Here is an 18,759-nt window from a genome sequence, read left to right on the forward strand (position 1 = left end):
ATGGATGGAGGAGCCTGGTAGGCTGCAGTCCATGGGGGCGCTAAGAGTTGGACACGACTGAGTGACTTCACTTTCACTTTTCACTTTCATGCATTGGAGAAGGAAATGGCAACCCATTCCAGTGTTCTTGCCTGGAGAATCCCAGGGACGGGGGAGCCTGGTGGGCTGCCGTCTCTGTGGTCGCACAGAGTCGGAAACGACTGAAGCGACTTAGCAGCAGCAGCAGCAACACCATCTAACAGTCCCTCGGTTGGTGAACGGTTAAGTTGGTACAGTCACTTGATAGATTTTGCAACCATCAGAAATATTTAGGAAGGATGAATTCATTATAACATGTAAAAATGCTTATGTCAAAGAACAGAACTACAAAACTGAAAGTCTTAATAATAATAAAAACAACAGTAATAGTAGTAATATATCATCCAGGGGGAGGAAACTGGAAAGAAAGGGAAAAATACAGAATGCTAACAGTAGTTCTGTTAAGGTGATGAGATCCATGGATGTCTTTCCCACCCCCCGCCCTCAGCAACTTCCCTACGTTTCCCCAGTTTTTCTTTACTGATGTGCATTCCTCTTTTTGACATCTATTCTTTTCTTTTCTCTTAAAAAAAAAAAAAAACAACTTTGTCTTTTCTAACTGCTATTTTGCCATACCTATGCTGCAGGGGAGCAATGAAGAGTAAAAGAACAAACAGATGTAGAGCACCCAGCGCGGTGCTTCGCGCAGAATTGAGCGCTCTAGGAATGTTAGGTGAGAAGGGTCGCTGACCCGGCTTCCCCGCGGTACCAGAACCCTGCCCGGGGGCATAGACGTGGACGCTTGCCAGGTCCAGCTAGCGCGGTTACCAAAGAAGCTGCAGCCGCCGCAGCCAAAGTGAGCCCTGCGGACGTGGAGCCCGGGCCGCACCGCCCCACACACACCCACTTCAGCAGCCTCGCGCGACGGCGCGCGTACCACGGCCCCGCCCCCTGTGACGCGCCTCCAGGAGGCGGGACCACGGAGGCCCCGCCCCGCGCCTCCTCCGATTGGCCGCCGCGCTGTCACCACCACGTCGCGGGAAGCTGGCAGGGTGTGTGCGTGTGCCTCTGTGTGTGTGTGTGTGTGTGTGTGTGCCGCGCGGTTTGCTTTGTCATTCGTATCCCCGTCGCTCGCAGACGCGGCCGGCTTGGCCGAGCACTCCAGGATCCTCAGGAAGGGCCCCCGGCGCCTCCCGGACGAGGAGGATGCGGCCAGCTCCTTACATAAGGATGCGGCGGACCGGAGTTTCAGTTCAGCGCAAAAACGCACATGCCGCAAACCCAGGCCTCGCGATTTCATAGGGCACTAGGGATAGCTTAACAATGAAAAAAAGCACTGCATGCTCTAATATGAATTCTCATACAGTGAAATGCAACCCAACAATAAAGAAATGCACCTTCGTAACAAGGCAGAATATAGGATGTTATATTTATAGGGCCTATTTATAAGCCTCTATTTAAATCGTTTCTGATAGGCTCGGACGCAGGCCCAGACACCTTCATGATTGGTGCACTCTTCTGTCCTTCAAAGAGGTAGGTGCTAGAGTCCGTTTTGCCTCAGAGGGCCCCGGGATTGGCCGGCAGCAGCGTAGCGGCGCCTGCGATTGGTCCGAGAGGCCGTCCGTCGGAGCGGTGGAGGCGGGGTAGGCGGCTGGCTGGTGCTGGGGCGGGCGGGCCCCGGAATTGTCATTTCTTTGTTTCCGAAGGCGGAGGAAGCTCTGAGCGCCCCCCTCCCTCCTCCCCGTCCCACCCCCTCCCCCCCGGGTGCTGGCTCCATGTCTGTGTGACCGGCCCCAGGGGTAGAGTCCAGGCCCGACGCGGGGCGGGCCGGCGGCGGCGGCGGCTGAGGTGAGAGACGGCGGCGGCGGCGCGGGCACCCGGCCCCCCAGCGGGAGGATGAAGCGGCGGAACGCCGACTGCAGTAAGCTCCGCCGCCCCCTAAAGCGGAACCGGATCACCGAGGGCATCTACGGCAGGTGAGTGGCGGAGCCCCCCGCCTCCGCCGGCGCGGGCCCCGCGGGCCCCCCGGCCGGCTCCGGAGGGGCCGGGCCCCGTTATGTAACCCCGACTAGGCCGCACGCCCGCGCCGGGGGCTCCTCGGAGGAGCGCTGCCCAGAAGGGAGGGGGCCCCGGGGGTCCGCCCCGGGGAGCGCGGGGCGTGGCGAGGGCCGCCGGCCCGGCTTCGAGGGCGCGGCGGGCGCGGGCTGAGGGAGCCGCCACGCCGCCGTTGGGAGCGTCCGGGCCCCGCCGGGGGGGAGGGGCGGCGACCCCTTCCCCGCCGGTGCCCGCCGGGCCCTCGGGGCCGCTCCCGGGGTCCACGGGCCGCCTCTGTCTCCCCGCCCCTCAGTCCCCTCTGGCCCGGGAGTCGCCGGCCCGGGCTGGAAGGCGCGTGGACCATATGCCCCGGTGACGGGGAAGGCTGACAAAGTTGGGAGCAGACAGGGGCTCCCCCGCGGTCCCTCGGCTGACCGGGCAGGTGGTCACGTTGCCCCCTCTCGCCTTTTACTTCTCTTACGGGATCTCAAACTTGACACCGACTGCTGAAGCTCATACCCACCCCCCAAATCATGCGCTGTGGCCCCGCTCCAGACTCAGGCGAGATGACCCTTTTCTCAGCCGCATTATTTTGACAATTCTAAGCAGATAGTTTTCTTCGAACCCGTTAAAAGGGATTTTTTTCTCCAAACTCACGGTTTTTTTGTTTGTTTGTTTTGTTTTTAATCCTCCCCAAAGCAAAGCTGTGTCCCTTTAAATAGAAATTGAATTCAATACCGAGGGATAGGACAACAGGTTCACGGGGCAACTAAGTGACCATCCCAGCTTCCCTCAGCAGCGTTTGTGTTCGACTGTTATTTTCTGGTTCTCACTGTGTTAATTCTAAATGGTACTTGCTTTGATAAAGAAATGATTTTAGAGGAGAATTCTCAGGATGTGCATATAAGCTAAATTGAGTCCTGGCGGTGTTTTACAGTTTAGCTCTTTTAGCTGTGGAACTTAGAGAAATATGTGAGGTAACTGATGACACCCAAGTTGCCTGAGCATAGCTGGACACCTTGCTTATGCTACTGTTTACACATTTAGAAAGATTGCTTTTCACAAGCAGCTGACTGATGTAAACATTGGATGTTTTCTTTATTTCAAGCTTAAAAGCAGGTAAGAAGTCAGTTAAAGTAAGAAGTTGTTGGATATATTCTTATGTAAGGAGCCACAGATCATAGAAGGAGTTCATACATTCAACAAATACCTGCACTATGGACCAGCCCCTGTTCTGGCTAGTAAGAGTATAGCAGTAAGTCAAGCAGGCCAAAAATCCATGCTGAGTCAATCAAACCTGACCAATTAAGCAAAAGCTGTAAAAGCAAAAAAAACATTTTTCCTGCAAATTTAATGGATGAGGGAAAGTTCTCTTCAAGTTACACACACTATAATTTTTGAATAAGGGAAGGGTTTTCCCCCTGCCTATTGAAAATGATTTGAACAATTTAATATTAATGGTGACACAATAGAGAAAGCATATTAAACAGAGTTGGTAAACCAAGGACAACCCTGCTGTTTGAATGGCTAACGTAAATGCACCTGTTTATAGTCAGAAGATTGAGAATCCCATATTGTTTCCATGTTTTCTGTTGTATTTCAGCTTCTTTTGTATTTGAACATACATGGGCAGTTTAGTATATGCTCCATAGTTACCACTTAGTGTGCATCAGTGTGAAGATGTGAATTTATTGTCTAATGAAGTTCTATTATTTTACTAATGAACTTTTGAAATTTGAATTTTCTTACCCTAAAGGTTAATAGTAAATACTCTGTACAACTGTTCAGAGTTTCATCTGTAAGATTGTGAAAAACCAATAGTGTTTCAGCTCTCAAATCTGTTTAAGCTTCTCTTTGATACTCTTTAAGTCAAATGTTAATAAAAGACCTACATATATTTCTGTCTTTTCTGTTAGAGCACCATATATCAAGTGAGTGGTTCAATTTACTTATCTGTTTCTTAGTTTATATTATTATATTATGGAATATTATGATCTGAAGAACAAGATCATAGTGTTAAGGTTTTTTGCAGTTTTGTTTTCAAAGGAGATTTAGAAAATTTCCAGTTATTTCTGAAGCAGACAGAATGAGTGAACTAGTTATGAGTTGTGGTGTTTGAGGATTTGTGAGTATCAGATTTCTGTTCATCATCGCATTTACGTCTACACTAAATTGTTTGTAACACCATCTATTGCCCATTTTGTTTCTCAACGTCTGGCCAATTTTGGTCTCATTAAATAGAGAGCTTTGTTTTTTTCTGAGGCTCTGTTGACAGTTCTGATAACCACTATCTACTGTTTCACAGCGTAACCTTTCATGGACTTAATATTTGCATGTTCTCAGTCTGCACAGCTCTGAGCTTGGGCTAACAAGGAGGGAGCTGTGGTGAAGAGAGCACTGGACTGAGAGTGTCAGGAGACCTAGGTTCAGACTTGAGTGTCCCAGCTCTGCCGTTTGGGACAGACAAGGCAGCCACAGCTTTGAGCCTTAGTTCTCTCACCTGTCAATTGAGTTTTGAGGACTAAAAGGAGATAATGTCCAGTTTGTGAAATTCTGTATGAATTCTAGCATCTTAATACAAAATTATTTATTTAGCATGTTGTTGTTATCACAGTTTACCATATTTGGTTTATTTTTTAAAGGAGTCAGGAAAGACCATAAAATTTGTTACAACTATCAACAAAAGTTGAGTAGTCAAAACAAGGGATCAGTTGCTGCTTGGTCTTGCTGAGGAAAAAAAAAAAAATCCCTGTTGCTGAGATGCTTTTAATCATGGGCTGCAATCCAGCAACTGTGACGGAGGTGATTGTCAAATGATACCATTATTATCAGTATGGCTGTGGTAGAATTCTGTTTCAGGGCAAGGTAGATGGAAAATGAATTTTTAACATTATGTTAATGTTACCTGCATTTATGTATATACCCATCATTTGAAAACTGAAATGTATTAGAAATATGTTATTTCAGTCAAGTTAATAATCAAAAATAAGAGAAAGGAAATAGGAATGGTGATCATTTTCTTTTACATCATTATGGGCTAAAACTTCAGTGCCATTTTGAAAAAATCTGAGCCCGCACAGAACCTGACAGAGAATAGGAATTCAGTGCTTAATGTTGAGCAAGTGAATTAGTAAATAAATCCATATAAGCCAATCTGTTCCACTCATTTAAGAACCGTCATTGTTTAAGTAATTATGGAGGATGCAGGATAAGATATGATTTCTTGTCTTCAAGGAGTTTACAGTCTAGGAGACCATAATAATTCCCTCTTAAATTTGTATAGTGATTTTGAGGTTCCAGAGAACTTTGAGTTCTGTCCAAGTAGAAATATTTTAGTTGAATTAAATTTTCGCTTGCTGGTTTACCTGATGCATTAACAGACTTACTTTGCCCTGTGCTATTTTACGATGAAGTAGGCAGTCACCACTAAGTGAGGAAATACATATACTCAAATGAAATTGATGTGAAAGTACTTTGGAAATTATGAAAAAAGTTTTTAATAAGAGAAAGTAAAATGAATAAGTCTACTTAACTATAATATTTCAGAAGCCCTTGGCTTTTAGGGCAGTGACTCTCTCCCTGTATCTGCCTTCACACATGCACCAGACACTCCCCAAAGTAATATCTAATTACTCCATGCAGTGATTCTTCAGGTGCGATGGGGTTGGAGTGCTATGTAGTTTTTAAAAGCCTTAAGGGAATTCTATGTGGTTCCACACCTTTCATCTTGCCGGGTTCCCCACCCCCTCTGAGAATTAACTGACTTTATAATAGGAAGATGAGAAGACAAGCTTTGGTGAGTAGGAGACAGAGGCAGAAACATTTATGTTTAAAGTCTCCGCAGTTAAAATCATTGCTTACCCAAGTAAGTATAATAAGAATTTTAAGTAAGGCATGTGTGTGTTTTAAGCTTCCGTAAATTATTTTATATCTCAAACTGGTAGTTGAAGGAAGCACCCCTTCACTTGTGGATTTATGGATACTTCCTGTCATGGTGTGCTGAGTTCTGCTTGTAATATGTTGCCTGCAGGTTAAGCAGTGTAATACTGTACCTGACTTTTACATTTTAGGACTGGGGACTTCCCTAATATGTACCATAACTTTTCCCATCTTTATTTCAGAGGAGAATTTTCTGGCCTTTGACTTTCTGTAAATGGTCAAAGTTTATATATTTCTCAGCTTCCTAATTTCCTTTTTCAGACCCTTGTCTGAATAATCTCATCTCCAGAGATTTCACTTCACTGCTTTTCCTACCATCTTAATGATGTTTCCTAAGCCTGGTTTTAGACTTCTTTGGGCCATGCTTATTAAAGCCACTCCAGGCTGGCCTGACCCTTGGCTGCCTTAATTGTACATGTGTTCTGCAACTGAAACCCCAGATACCAGTGTTGCAACCTCACAGCCTAAAAGCATTTTGATCATCTTGTAAACCTTAACTTCAGTGGTGCTGGACTTGACAGAAAAGTGATAAACGCAGTATTGTTTTAGAGGGATATTGGGAAAAGGGGTAAATACAATGGAAAATTTAGGAATTGAAATGTTTTCACTAACCTTTCTAGTGAGGTGTTTAGCTTAACTCTTATATTTGTAGTTTCTGTGAAATACATTTAAACATCTTCCACACTGGAATTCTGTACTTTATTTTTGCTAGTAGTGTACTACCTTAAAAAAATAAAGTACTTTCCTCCAGCTTTCATTTATGATTCTTCTTGTCTGAGTGTTCTTGACAGTTTAGTTTCATTAGATGTTTTGAAAATTACTTTAAGTTGCTGCTATCAGTTGAGGTGGGGAAGGGAGTGAACATGATCTATTTCAGTATTTCAGATTATTTGCTTAAAAGCATCCTGTTTTATTAATGATACTTTCCTTTTTCTTCATATTAGTTTCTCATGGCTTTTCTTGAACCTCACTGATTTGGAGATTGATTTTAATAGTTATCTCAATAGCTTATTATTTTCACTTTCTTGTTATATACCTATATACTGTGGACCCAATCCATGTTCTGTAAGCACTTCTATTTCCAGAGTCTTTTTCTTTGGCCATTTCTCCCAGGTTTCCCAGATACTAACCCTTTGGGGTTTTATGTGGCTATATGTGTGTTTTGTTCTGTCATTTTCTAGGCTACCATCCAGATGATAGACTTAAGGGGCTATAACAAGATAGAACATATATCTTGTGGAGTCTGGAGGATCAGATAGAAATTTTATAAACTTAGTTGAAACCTCAAAGTGAAATACTATAATTTGGGTTACTTTTCTTGATGAAATTTAGTGTGCCCTTCAAATATAGCTATTACTTTATTCTCTAGGCTTCCCAGATTTGGGTGTAATTATTTTACTTGGATCATTTTCAAGAAATAGGTCCAGAAGAAAAAATAAATTTCTTCTCAACAAGCTGCATAAGTAGAATGGTACATACCAACAGGAGAAACACATACCCTCTGCTGCCCTTTTTTTTCCCATCATGGATTTCTTCAAATACCTGAGGAGTAACTATTTCCTCAAGGTCTCTCACCTTCAGGAAATGCATTCTGGTAATGGAAACTTTTTTTAAAAAAGGTAATCAACTATTAGAGTATATTCTTTGAGGCTTTCTGTCTTTACTTTGACATTTAGTTTAACTGACATCAAATTGGCCTCAGCTCATCAGCCTTCTTAAGGTGCCTGTCATCCCGACTTTGAAGCCCCTTCATAGCACTGGCTTTCCTTCCTTTGTATTTTTACCTCTGCCATCCTTAAGAGCCATGTGCTGACATTGACTCACAGGGTTATAACGTCAGAAGTCATTTATCCCTCACCCCATCCTCCTCTGTTGCCGTTTCTGTTTTGGAGGTTTTGCATTTAGTGGCTTGAAATGGTGCGCCCAGTCCACTTTAGGTGTATCCATAAGAATCACTGATTCATTAAGGCTGTTGGGATCTGCTTCCTACCCAGAGCAGGGGAGTTGGCTAGAAGTAATCACACTCTTGTTTAAAATTATATTATTACTTTGCTCATCTTCAAAACACTTTTAAAACCCAAATAAGCTACTCTGTACTAAAGTCAGTACTCTGCCTATCTCTTAGTGAGGTCCCTTGAGCTCTGGAGAGGATGGGGACCGTTTTCTTGGTCAAACAAAAACCCCTATCTCAGATGATAGAAATACTAAGGTTGGAGTCTTCTAGATGTAATAAGTATTATTTTCTTGTCTTTTTCTAGGCTTGACAAACTATACCTCGTGGTTCATTGTGTTTCTGGCTTTTTTAAAAAATGAGTCGTCTTTTTCTTTTTAAATTACATCTTTCTCTATTACAGTGACCATTCTGTGAGTATGACTATTATTGGAGAGCAGTCTTGAATTGTCCCATCTTTTGTGCCATGGCTATTTCTGTAAAGAGTCTTTGACTTTAGCATCTTTTTCTGCTTTTAAAACTTAATAGTGTTTACAAATTAAGTTTATTGATTCATAGTTTGTGAATTAAGGTACTGAGGATTTATTCTTTTGTAAAGTGTTTTAGCTTATTTTTTTAAAGCTTGGCTCTCCTGGAAAATTAAAGAATTATGTAACTTGAATATATACATACGGAGGGATATAAAGAAGGGCAATAATATTTATTGTGCATGTAAGAAGATGGGGAAGTCCAATGTGATAGTTAAGCATAAGGGCTTTAACATCATACGAACTTGGGTTCAAGTAATGTCCCTGACACTAGTTATGTGATTTAAAGCAGGCAAATGACTGCTTTAACCCTCAGTTTTCTCATCTGTAAAATGAGGATAGTAAATAATATTGTCCACTTAGGATTGTTATAAGGATAATTGACCTAAGTCATGTAAAATACTTAACATAGTATCTGACACAGGCATGGTTGCTTGAAAAGTTGATTTCTTTTATACTGTTGTTACTATAATTTTATTTTCATTCTGTTACTTAGTTCCAGGAAAGATACTAGTTTCACAGATGAGAAAACTGAGATTGCAGGAGGTTTCAGTACTTGATAGAGGCCTCTATCTGTCTAACCCTGAAGTCTGTGCTCTCTTACTTATTGTGCTACTTCATCCTTTCTGAATGGTGTTTACATGCAGTAACATAGCAGAGTTTGGTCCTCTCAGACTCTACTACATGTAGAACAGGTGTCCTTATCTTCATGTTTCAGGTGAAGCAGCAGCTACCAGGAGGGTCCTGTGCAAGGACATTGATCTTTTTTCCTTCTCAAAATGAGAATCTCTTTTCTATTAAACAATCCAGTATGGGTGTGACAACAATGCAAAATGTGATCCTGGACTGAATCCTGACCTGGATCCTGGCCTTGATCAATGGGTCTGTCTGTTGCTATAAAGGACATTAGTGAGATAATTACTGAAATTAGAATAATGTCTATAGGTCAAGTAATAGTACTAAATCAATGTTGATTTCCTGATTTTGATAATTGTGCTGTGGTTTATAAGAAAATATTTTTGTTTTTAAAAAAATAATTAAGGGGACATGTCTACAAATTATTTTCAGATGGTTCAGGGGAAAATGTACACATATATAGGGAGAGAGTGATGACAGAAACTTGATAAAATGTTTCATCATTTGTGAAATCTGAGTGGAAAGATAGAAGGGAATTCTTTGTAGTATTTAGGCAACTTTTCTATAAATCTAAAACTTTCAAAATGAAGAGTTGAGAAAAATAACACATGCTTGTTAGAGAAACTAAAGCAGTATGACAACGTGTAAGTCTAATGTAAAAAACCTTAGTTCTCCTGTTCTGGAATGAGCACTGTGATATAATTTATAAGTATGGTTTCTTCTTCGATCCATATAGATAAACAAGTATTTCTTAATAGAAATAGAGTTCTGTCTTATATACAAGTTTCTTGGTTTTCCTCCACAGTTAATCCTACCCATTTTTTTATACATGGAAATTTATCTATCTTTGAGTAGCAACACAACAGTGCATGTAGAACTCACTCTGTTTTCTCTGGTCTCCCTGCTTCCACTCCTGTGCTCTTTCAGCAGTGCCCTGCAGCCTGTTCTGTGTTCCTCAGGTTTCTTTTCTATTGAATGGCAATAACAGCTCTGCTTATGTGATAGTTGTAGGGATAAAAATGAGATAATTTTAATATGAAAGCTTTTGGAAGAGTTACACAGTGAAAGTGGAAGTTGCTCAGTCATGTCCGACTCTGCGACCCCATGGACTATACAGTCCATGAAATTCTCTAGGCCAGAATACCACAGTGGGTAGCCTTTCCCTTCTCTAGGGGATCTTCCCAACCCAGGGACTGAACCCAGGTCTCCTGCACTGCCGATGGATTCTTTACCAGCTGAGCCACCAGAGAAGCCCAAGAATACTGGAGTGGGTGGCCTATCCCTTCTCCAGCAAATCTTCCCAACCCAGGAATCAGACCAGGGTCCCCTGCATTGTAGGCGGATTCTTTTTCAACTGAGCATAAGGGCAATGTAAATGTTAAGTGTGATTAGGTAGATGATCTTTACTGTTGAAGATATGAAGCATAATACTTGATTCACTTATGAAATAAATCTCTGATGTTTATGCAATGTTAGCACAGGTTTTAGGGCCTCTGGCTTGTCTTCTTTCTCCTAATGTCTTCACCCATTTTCATCCCAAACCCTTAGCGTCCACACTATTGAAAGTGTTTTTGAAGCAGAAATTCTAAAACTTTAAACTTTCCAGTTGTGTTAGGTTAGAGTACCTGGCATTAAAGAAGGGAATAGCAGAGGATGAGATGGTTGGATAGCATCACCGACTCAATGGACATGATTTTGAACAAACTCTGAGAGATAGTGGAGTATGGTGGAGCCTGGCGTGTTACCAGGGGGTGGCAAGGAGTCGGACACAACTTGGTGACTGAACTACAACAAACCTGTCTTTGATATCTTGAGTCATAAAGTACTTTAGAAAAATGCTATACAAACAATTCTTGAAAGCTTTTTTCAGTGATTTACATTCTAGAGTTTTTTCTTTTTAAATTGGATGTATTTCATCCTGTTAAGATTTGTCATTCCAATCTGTGTGTGTGTGTGTGTGTGTGTGTGATTGACTTCAGCATGGTTTTCTTTGCAGCCTGCAGGAGGCCCAGAATAGAAAAGAAAAATACAGAACAGCTTAGGTCTTCTCAGGCTGCTCTCCTTTTTTGGATTTAATACAAGTATTGGTTGCAGAACATAGCAGTGATTCTAGTCTTGAGGCTCATGCACGACTTTCTGTAGACCACCATTCCTCAAATATTTTCTCTCAGGACTTCTTTACACTCTTAAAAGTGATTGAGAGTCCAAAGAGCTTTTGTTTCTATGGGTTATATCTAAAATTTTTGCTGGATTAGAAATTAAGACAAGAATTTTGAAATACTAGTTCATATAAAAATAGTGATGATAAATCCATGAGAAGAGTGTTATGCTTTTACATTTTTACAGATTTATTTAATATTAGGCTTAATAGAAGATAACTTTGAGGGCCCTCACAGTAGTCAGAACCAGTGTCAGGTAGGCTAAATGGAGTGATGATCTGGCATCCAGAGCAAAGCTGATAAGATGCCTCTGTTCCTTGCGGAAAAACTGGTGAGAACAGATTCGGAGCAGGCGCGTGGTCATCCTTCAGGAAGAAGCTGTGTTTGTCATCTTCATTGTTGTTGCTGTGTTCAGACCCCTTCCGAGTCACCTGTGCATCATCTCTCCCTCTCCCTTTATTGTAAGTGTGTGCTTTGATAAAAGCCCTACTCTTGGTCCTAAACACTCTTATGCACAGCAGGTCATTCATTCAAATATTTGTTAAGTTTCTCTGGTGTGCAAGGTTCTGTGCTGGGCATTGAGAATAAAGCAGGGAACAAAATGGGCCTCCATTGTTCTCATGGACTTTGCATTTAAAGAGTCATACAAAATGTTATTTAACTATAATATGATTCTTATGGTACAGGAAACTCTGAGCGTATAATGGGGTACTAGTCTTTACTGTTGGGTCAAGGAGGCCTTTTTTGAATAAATATTCATGCTGCATGCTGAAGGATGAGTAGTAGTGGAAATGTTTCATTTAGTTTAAGTTGTATTTCTTTAAGGATCTTATCTGTGACTGAGAAAGAAATGTAGAAAAATTGACCCTGAACAGTTTGAATGTTCCCAGTTGAGGGATGGACAGCTAACAGTTTGGAGATAAGTACTGATTATCTGAGTAGATTGTTGTCTTCTTTCTGAGACATTGTGGAATTCAGTGGAAGTTCTTTGGCTATGAGACGTTTATACAGAAGCTAGTACTCTTCTCAAATTTTAATGTATGCACACTAGAGTTTAAAGAGTCTGGGCATCTGATTAAAACATAAGCTTAGACTGAATAAGGGGTGGGCCCAGAAGTACTGCTTTTCTGAAAAGCTCATACTTGATGCTGATGCTGCTGGTTCACAGACCACACTTTAGCAAGACTACAATTACATATAATAAGACTTTTAGCAGGATACTAGCTGAACAAGAGGCTGGGCAAATATTCTAGAGGTAATGTCCAATAGGAAGAAGTATTTGGTAACAGTAGAAGACAAAGCAGTTTGGTTCAAGAAGTATCATGCTGCATAGTGAAAGGCAAAAGGGATTCACTGTTGCTCTTACAGAGAGGACAGGAAAGCTTGGCATTGCAGTAGATGATTACTAGCACAACCAGAGGGGCTTCCCTGGTGGCTCAGATGGTAAAGACTCCGTCTGCAGTGCAGGAGATCTGAGTTCCATCCCTGGGTTGGGAAGATCCCCTGGAAAAGGGAACGGCTACCCACCCCTGTATTCTGGCCTGGAGAATTCCATGAACAGAAGAGCCCGGTGGGCCACAGTCCATAGGGTCACAAAGAGTTGGACATGACTGAGTGACTTTCACTTCACTTTTCACTTTTAGCCCAGCCAGAGAAATATTTCACAGACTCATTTCTGTGGTGAGGACCAAGTGAACTAAATGGCCATTAGTCTGCCTAGGGAAAAGGTCAGGTACTGAGGATTTATGGCCACCCTATGGTAATTAATTGTGTGACTTCAGACAATGATCTAAGTGACAAGCTTGCAAGAGATTCTAGAGAGAAAGTGCACTTTTAGTTGGGAAAAAAAAAAAGAATGTTCAGTACTACCTCTCATTAATCATACGGGATTAATCCATAGATGGACTATTTCTAAATAGATTCAATTTTAAAAAATGGTTTTAAGTGGCAAGGGGAGAAAAACGAATCTTATGGTTAATATCTACTGTGAAAAGGTCACCAATAGTAAACCTAATATTTGCATATCTCTTCTGTATTTCACTGGCACCTAGAGTAGAAGTTATCAGACTATCAAAAGATATTATTGGTCTGCCCTTATTTCAGGATATTATTATGGAAAATATCTTTTTGTTGCAATTATGCTTTAAATTTTTGTTCAAGATAGTTTACAGTAATTAGTAAATTTGTTTGGATTGGAGAATTAAGGTAACAAGTTAGCCATAAGTCATATTATGAACTATTAAATCATGAAAAAATATGATTAAGTATAGCATATTTTTTCACGATTTAATAGAAATATTTTGGAATGTTATAATAATGGTTTAAAACTCTAAAATTTTCTCCCCCATAGAATGTCATCTCTTAGTCAGATTTTCTACACTGATGAGCAGTAGTTTTAAATTTCTTTTAACTTTTGTACCTGTACCTGTAGAAGGTTAATAGGCATAAATTACTGATATAGAAGGCTCAGTGAATACTGAATCAGGCAACTATCTTGAATATTCTAAAACTCTATTAGATTGAAGTGAATCTATAAAGTTTGAAACTACTCTTAGAGTAAAATCAACTGTTAAGATTGCCTCTTGATTTTAGAGGTAGGCCCACCTAGAAGGGGGAGCCTGAGGAAAGCTGAAGGTATAGCACATGTTTGTGAAAGATCAAGTTTCCTTTAATGTGTATACTTCTAAATGTGACTCCATAAGATATGAGTGTCAGGGAACATCAGAGTTACGAAAGCAGTTGTTTGAAAAGAAATGAAATAGATCAAGAGGAACCCCTTTGAGTTACAGAATTGAAAATGAGTAGTCACTACAACAAAGATAATCATTTTCTAATGCCTTATAGGTTTAAATGATTGAGTTATTAAAAAGTATTCAACAGGTTGCCATTCTTAAGATTTGTTGTTGTTTAGTTGCTAAGTCATGTCTGACTCTTTGTAACCCTGTGGACTATATGGCCTGCCAGGTTCTTCTGTCCATGGAATTTTCCAGGCAAGAATACTGGAGTGGTAGCCATTTACTTCTCCATGATGCTGTCTAAACAGTGAAATGGAATGTTGCCAGCAAGACTAGGCTCCTGCCATGCTTGGGAGCATTTGGGGCAGAGAGTAGTTGGTAGAACTCTTACCTTCTCCACTTGGGGAGTAGTGACAACTAGCCTAAGGAAGTGCCCACCATGTCTTATTCAGCTACAAGGAAAAAGCCACTTAGTTCTAAAGCCAAACTTGGAAATCTAGCTTCAGACTAAATCTGTGCTCCTGAATGCCTGCATGACTCAGTTATTCCTTCTAACAAACTATCCCTTGCTCTTCACTGGATCAGCAGTGGGTTTAATGAATGAGAATGAGAGCTCTGTTCTCATCTGGCTAACGTAACTCCAGTGAAATGAAAGTAAAAGTTGGACTTGAGATTCAAACCTGTGTTCTAGTTTGCCTTGGGTTCCTTGATTCTACAGCAAACCTCTTCATCAGAACTTACTGTCATGCCTAAAGAAGTTCTACCAAGAATCAGTATTAGAAATTGACTCTAGTTGCAAATTATGTATCCTCATGATACTATAACCCAGGGGTCGAACCCACGTCTCCCAGATTGCAGGCAGACTCTTTCCTGTCTTAGCCACCAGGGAACCCCACTATATAACATTAAGGGTCATTTGTGTCTGTTTCTGACATTCTTTACCTGTGTGGCTTTACAGGGCATGGAAAGAATCCTCTATGCTGGATCCTGCTTTATTGATTTTACCCCCAAGAATATAAGTCTTTTTGTACCTTATTTTAATATATTTTAAAATTATTTATTAGAAGTCTTGATTTATTGTTCATGGTGTATATTCAAACAGCTGATTTAATCACAGCAGTATTGAAATGTTTCTGTTGCAGAACACCATGCAAAGCTATAGCCCAAGTCAAACTGAATTTAGGCATTTCCGACCTGAATATCTTGGAAAATCTTTTTTTTAAATACCTATATTTAACCTGCTCTAGAACTGACCAGACTAAAGACCTTAGACTTAAAGACCTTAGAGACTTATTAATAGGCATAGTTTGAAAGCTTCATTATCTTTAATACAACTAATGAATTCGAAGAATGGGATTTTAGATTATATGAAAAGTGTTTTTTTTTTAATCCAGGCCCTTACTTTGCTTTGCGATTCTACAGTGGTTAGATAGGTGTTCTGACTGGCTTATCAAAGTGTGTTCCTACTTCACAAAAGTCCAAAGGGAAATGGGACACATCAGTATCTCACCTAGGGCAGTGCTGGGATCCTTCACGGTTTTTCCTTTAGTGTACATTTTGATACCCTCATGGCCTTTAGAAGTGATTGGCATCTGCTTCCTAAGTTAATGTCTGTCTGTTTGGGGAAGTTATTTGGTTTTTGTTCGGTTAATGCAGATAGAGAGAGGCAAGAGGAGAAAGAGGGGGGGAAATACAGAATTCTTCAAGCATGTAGGGATGCGCATCAAGAATTTCAAAGACTTCAAACAGATGCAGAGGGGTGGGGAAACAGCAAATTTGAAGCTGCTCAACCATGACATTTCTTCTAATGACGAACATCTTGAAAGCTGTAATTTTGAGAGTGTTGCAGTATTTTGAAGTCAGACACTTAGCACATTTTAAAATAGTTGTGAAATTTAAATGGGCTTTTTCCATCTTAAATGGAATTAAGCATTTTGGGTCATCATCTTATTTTGATAGTTGTGGGTCTCAGAATGAACACCAGAGCTTTTAAAATTTACATGGGCCAGGGCAGCATCTCTTTTTGTCTTTTATCTCCATTGTTTTCATAGTATAGGAAGATATTTTTTCTCTTTTAAATAAAGTAGTGCATTTTCATTTTCTAGTTCTTCACCAATGACCTTGAATTCTTTATTTTTATATTTTGCAGTACATTTTTATACCTGAAGTTCCTGGTGGTGTGGGCACTTGTCCTCCTGGCAGATTTTGTCCTGGAATTCAGATTTGAGTACCTATGGCCATTTTGGCTTTTCATCAGAAGCGTTTATGATTCCTTCAGATACCAGGGACTGGTATGTTTATTAATACATGTTTTTCAAGTATAAAGGATTTAATTACCCTTCTAAGAAAGTCTTCAATAACTGCTAGTAAAACTGTTTAAAGTAGATTTTATGAGCAACACTTAGGTGACTGTATTGAGCTAATAGGGTCTGTGGGCTGAAACTGCCCTTTCAGGCCACTTTGTCTAAATCCACTGATCAGATCATTACACTCCCTCCTCCTTGCCCATTCCAGTGAAAAGAAGGGGAGGGAGGGAGGCTTTCAGGAGGGAGAGGCAGAGTAGCAGGGGAAGCAGTAATTACCTGCCCAGCTCTACTCTGAAGTACCTCTGAAGCCTCTGGCTTAGGGATTGGGTTAGAGTTAGAACAGTGGTTCTCAAACTTTTTGTGCTTAAGACACTTTACACTGTTAACAGCTATTGAAGACTCCAGAAGGCTTTTATTTGTGTGGGTTACATTTATCCATATTTACTATATTAGAAATTAAGTCTAGGAAAAATTTTGATTCTTATTTAATTTAAAAATTTAAAATTTTATTTAAAATAAAATTTAAAATGAAAATTTAATACTTAAATTACTTAAAATAGCTGTAATAAACCCATTACATGTTAATACACATTAAAACTTAAAATGAAAGCCTAACTGTGGTGTTGGAGAAGACTCTTGAGAGTCCCTTGGACTGCAAGGAGATCCATCCAGTCCATTCTGAAGGAGATCAGCCCTGGGATTTCTTTGGAGGGAATGATGCTAAAGCTGAAACTCCAGTACTTTGGCCACCTCATGTGAAGAGTTGACTCATTGAAAAAGACTCTGATGCTGGGAGGGATTGGGGCCAGGAGGAGAAGGGGACGGCAGAGGATGAGATGGCTGGATGGCATCACTGACTCGATGAACATGAGTCTGAGTAAACTCCAGGAGTTGGCGATGGACAGGGAGGCCTGGCGTGCTTCAATTCATGGGGTCACAAAGAGTCGGACATGACTGAGCGACTGAACTGAACTGAACTGAACTATATTTTCCAAAACAAAAAAGAAATTAAAAGATTGACTACATTTTTGAAAACCTCTCTAATGTCTGGCTTAATAGAAGACAGCTGATTTTCATATCCACTTCTAAACTCAGTTATTACCAATATCATGTATTATGTAATCAATGATTTTAGTCAATGAATATCAATGTCATGTATTCTAGAAGATACCACCATACTCCTGAGTAAATGAGTGTTAAAGAGATAATGCCTTAGTATTATTATGAAATTATTTTACTTGGAAGACTTCTGAAAGGATCTCAGAAATCCCCAGGGATCCCCAGACCATGTTTTGAGAACTGCTGGATTAGAGCAAGGGCACAGGCCTGGACTTGCTCCCTTGATTGACCTGTAGTTGTGTTGTGTTCCAGAGTCACATCTTAAACCTGTAACTCTTCTACCCAGGCCTGGTACTCTGGTCAGAGCAGATCCATGCCTTGAAAAGATGGTTTCGGGCTGTGTCCTGTTAACAGTAGATAATGATGCGTCCAGAGGAAGCTGCACTGTTGGACATCCGTGCTCTTCTTAACCACGGTTGTGTTTCATCTGTGCTCCAACAGCCTGTCCTTTAAGAATGAGGCTATTTAGTAATGTTTTGTGAGGAAAGAGGAGAATTTTCTGTGTTAAATTCTGTTTCTTTTAGGTAACCCACCTGTGGAGTCTAAATAAACTCATTGTGAATCAACCTCAATTTGTTCTGGTCCAATTCTTCATGATTTGAGGCCATAAATGGGATTATTCTTCAATGCTGAATTAACCACATCTTTTTATATGAGTGATTTTAAATATTTAAAATTTTCTATTTTAACTTGCTCTGTAGTTATTGCATAGCAGCTTCAGAGATTTTGTTCAACGTGGTTTTAATAATCTCTGTTTGAAATGAACAAGTTCTAATATGTGCTTTTTATTTTGTCTTTCCCTTTAGGCCTTCTCAGTATTTTTTGTTTGTGTAGCATTCACGTCAAATATAATATGTCTGCTATTTATACCCATTCAATGGCTTTTTTTTGCTGCTAGTACATATGTGTGGGTTCAATACGTATGGCACACAGGTAAGTCTTAATGGTTTCTTAGATGGATTGAAATCTTAGATTCAAACTTCTAAAAGGTGATTTCCTTGAATAAATTATTTAGAATTGAGTTTAATGTGGACATTAAAGATCCCTTTTCATAATAGATTATAATATACCTTTAAAGTGTATTTCTTTTTTATTAAAAGTTTAAGCCTTTATGATTTGATGTTTTGATTGTAGGCATTTCAATTACCAACTCTCATTATGAAGTATCCATATTTTTTTAAAAATTGAAGCAATTATTATTTAGGTAGACTTGAAGACAGCCATGTGCCAAACAAGAAAAATGTTCCTGCAGCTTCAGCATTAAAAGGAATGTCAGAAGTCATTTAGTTGAACCCTTACTTAGTATAAGAATCCCCACAGCATTGCTGGTACATG

The 18,759-nt window shown here is 40.4% G+C and overlaps 1 protein-coding gene across 1 annotated transcript in view; it reads left to right on the forward strand.

Moving 5' to 3' along the window:
• Positions 1 to 1,847: 1,847 nt before the first annotated feature.
• The window catches only part of MACO1 (macoilin 1), a 66,279-nt gene continuing 49,367 nt past the window's right edge, over positions 1,848 to 18,759 (forward strand). Inside the window, exons 1-3 of the mRNA XM_086365308.1 lie at positions 1,848 to 1,994; positions 16,149 to 16,290; positions 18,231 to 18,357. Of these exons, the coding sequence (XP_086221434.1) occupies positions 1,915 to 1,994; positions 16,149 to 16,290; positions 18,231 to 18,357 (349 nt within the window). The 5' untranslated portion in view covers positions 1,848 to 1,914. The remainder of the gene's footprint in view (positions 1,995 to 16,148; positions 16,291 to 18,230; positions 18,358 to 18,759) is intronic.

Source organism: Bos grunniens, chromosome 2 (assembly GCF_055505025.1).
Source record: "Bos grunniens cultivar Pamir isolate PY7600 chromosome 2, Bosgru_T2T1.0, whole genome shotgun sequence".
Lineage (NCBI taxonomy): Eukaryota > Metazoa > Chordata > Mammalia > Artiodactyla > Bovidae > Bos > Bos grunniens.